The following is a 1,879-nucleotide window of genomic DNA, read 5'->3' as shown; positions in this document are numbered from 1 at the left end:
GGGGGGGAAGAAGGGACAGCCCAATTTTGGGGGGGGGGGGGGGGGAGAGAAGGGACAGCCAATTTTGGGGGGGGGGGGGGGGGGAGAGAGAAGGGACAGCCAATTTTGGCGGGGGGGGGGGGGGGGGGAGAGAAGGGACGGCCCAATTTCTTTGGGGGGGGGGGGGAGAAGGGACGGCCCAATTTTGGGGCGGGGGGGAAGAAGGGACGGCCCAATTTTTTTGGGGGGGTGGAAGAAGGGACGGCCCAATTTTGGGGGGGGAAAAGGGATGGCCCAATTTTGGGGGGGGGCGGCGGAGAGGGAAGGCCCAATTTTTGTGGGGGGGGGGGGGGAGAGAGGGAGAAGGGACAGCCCAATTTCGGGGGGGGGGGGGGGGGGGGGGGAAGAGAGAAGGGACGGCCCAATTTTCAGAGGGGGTGGAGAAGAGAGAGAAGGGACGGCCCAATTTGGCAGGGGGGGGTGTGGAGAGATGGGACGGCCCAACTTTTGGGGGGAGGGACCGCCCAATTTGAGGGATGGGGGGGGGGGGGGGCACAAAGGTTCCCAATGCCAATTCTGGCAGCTGTGTTTTGTACCAGCTGCCACTGATCAGCTTGGGGGCGGGGTGTGGGCAAATCTTCCGAGGGCTCGGCCCGGTTTTATGGGCATTCGCCGCTCGGAATGGAGGCCGCGCGGAAGGGGCTTGTTGAGGGATTTGGGGGTGAGGACGGCGGATTAAAGCGACCGCCCCCTCCTCACACACCGCGCTCCCCCCACCCTCGGGGTCCGGGCAGCCTCCCCGCGCACGCGCACTGGCGGAGTGGGGGATGGGCCGCGGGCTCGCGAGGCGGAATCTCTAGGCCGCTCGGACCGCAGCCGCGCGCCGCACCCTCACCGCGCTCCCAACGGCCGCAGCGACCTTCCTCCCCTCCCCTCCCCTCAAACCAGCCAGCCTGTGCAAACTCCCCTGGCCACCATCTCCTTTCATGACTCATCCCTCCATTGTGGCGACGTGAGTATATAATTTACTACTTAATTGAAAATTGTCCTCAACCGCCCAGGTGAGCAGGAGGGCGAACCGAACCATGATCATTCCTAGCCTCCCGCCGCTTACCGACTACCAGACGCCATCTTGTTGGTGAGGAGTCAGCGCCGGTGCCTCTGCGGGCCTCCTTTTATAAACGCACGGCGTCACGTGACGCGCCGGACTAGACGCCGCAAAGCTCGCGTTGCCTGAAGACGGGAGTGGCGGCCGAGAGGGGGAGGGGCATCCTGCCCTGAGAGGGCGGGGCGTCCTGCCCTGAGAGGGGGCGGAGCCTCCTGCCCTGAGAGGGGGAGGGGCCTCCTGCCCCGAGAGGGCGGGGCCTCCTGCCCTGAGAGGGGGAGGGGCCTCCTGCCCTGAGAGGGGGAGGGGCCTCCTGCCCTGAGAGGGGGAGGGGCCTCCTGCCCTGAGAGGGGGAGGGGCCTCCTGCCCTGAGAGGGGGAGGGGCCTCCTGCCCTGAGAGGGGGGGGGAGCCTCCTGCCCTGAGAGGGGGAGGGGCCTCCTGCCCTGAGAGGGAGAGGGCAATGCCAGGCCCTCCTGCACTGAGAGAGGGAGGGTGGGGCCCTCCTGCACTGAGAGGGAGAGTGCGGAGTGCCTCCTGCACTGACAGAGGGAGAGTGCGGAGTGCCTCCTGCACTGAGAGAGGGAGGGCGGGGCCCTCCTGCACTGACAGAGGGAGAGGGCGGAGTGCCTCCTGCACTGAGAGGGAGAGTGCGGGCCCCTCCTGCACTGAGAGGGAGAGGGCGGAGTGCCTCCTGCACTGACAGAGGGAGAGGGCGGGCCCCTCCTGCACTGAGAGGGAGAGTGCGGAGTGCCTCCTGCACTGAGAGGGAGAGTGCGGAGTGCCTCCTGCACTGA

At 67.3% G+C, this 1,879-nt stretch overlaps 1 protein-coding gene across 1 annotated transcript in view; it reads right to left on the bottom strand.

Annotated features, from left to right (window-relative positions):
• gtf2b (general transcription factor IIB) overlaps nt 1–1,235 on the bottom strand; it is a 36,864-nt gene extending 35,629 nt beyond the window's left edge. Inside the window, exon 1 of the mRNA XM_078218917.1 lies at nt 1,094–1,235. Within this exon, the coding sequence (XP_078075043.1) occupies nt 1,094–1,110 (17 nt within the window). The 5' untranslated portion in view covers nt 1,111–1,235. The remainder of the gene's footprint in view (nt 1–1,093) is intronic.
• Between the last annotated feature and the right edge of the window lie 644 nt (nt 1,236–1,879).

The sequence above is a fragment of the Mustelus asterias genome, chromosome 8 (genome assembly GCF_964213995.1).
Source record: "Mustelus asterias chromosome 8, sMusAst1.hap1.1, whole genome shotgun sequence".
Lineage (NCBI taxonomy): Eukaryota > Metazoa > Chordata > Chondrichthyes > Carcharhiniformes > Triakidae > Mustelus > Mustelus asterias.
This window is presented reverse-complemented; position numbering and strand designations above follow the sequence as displayed.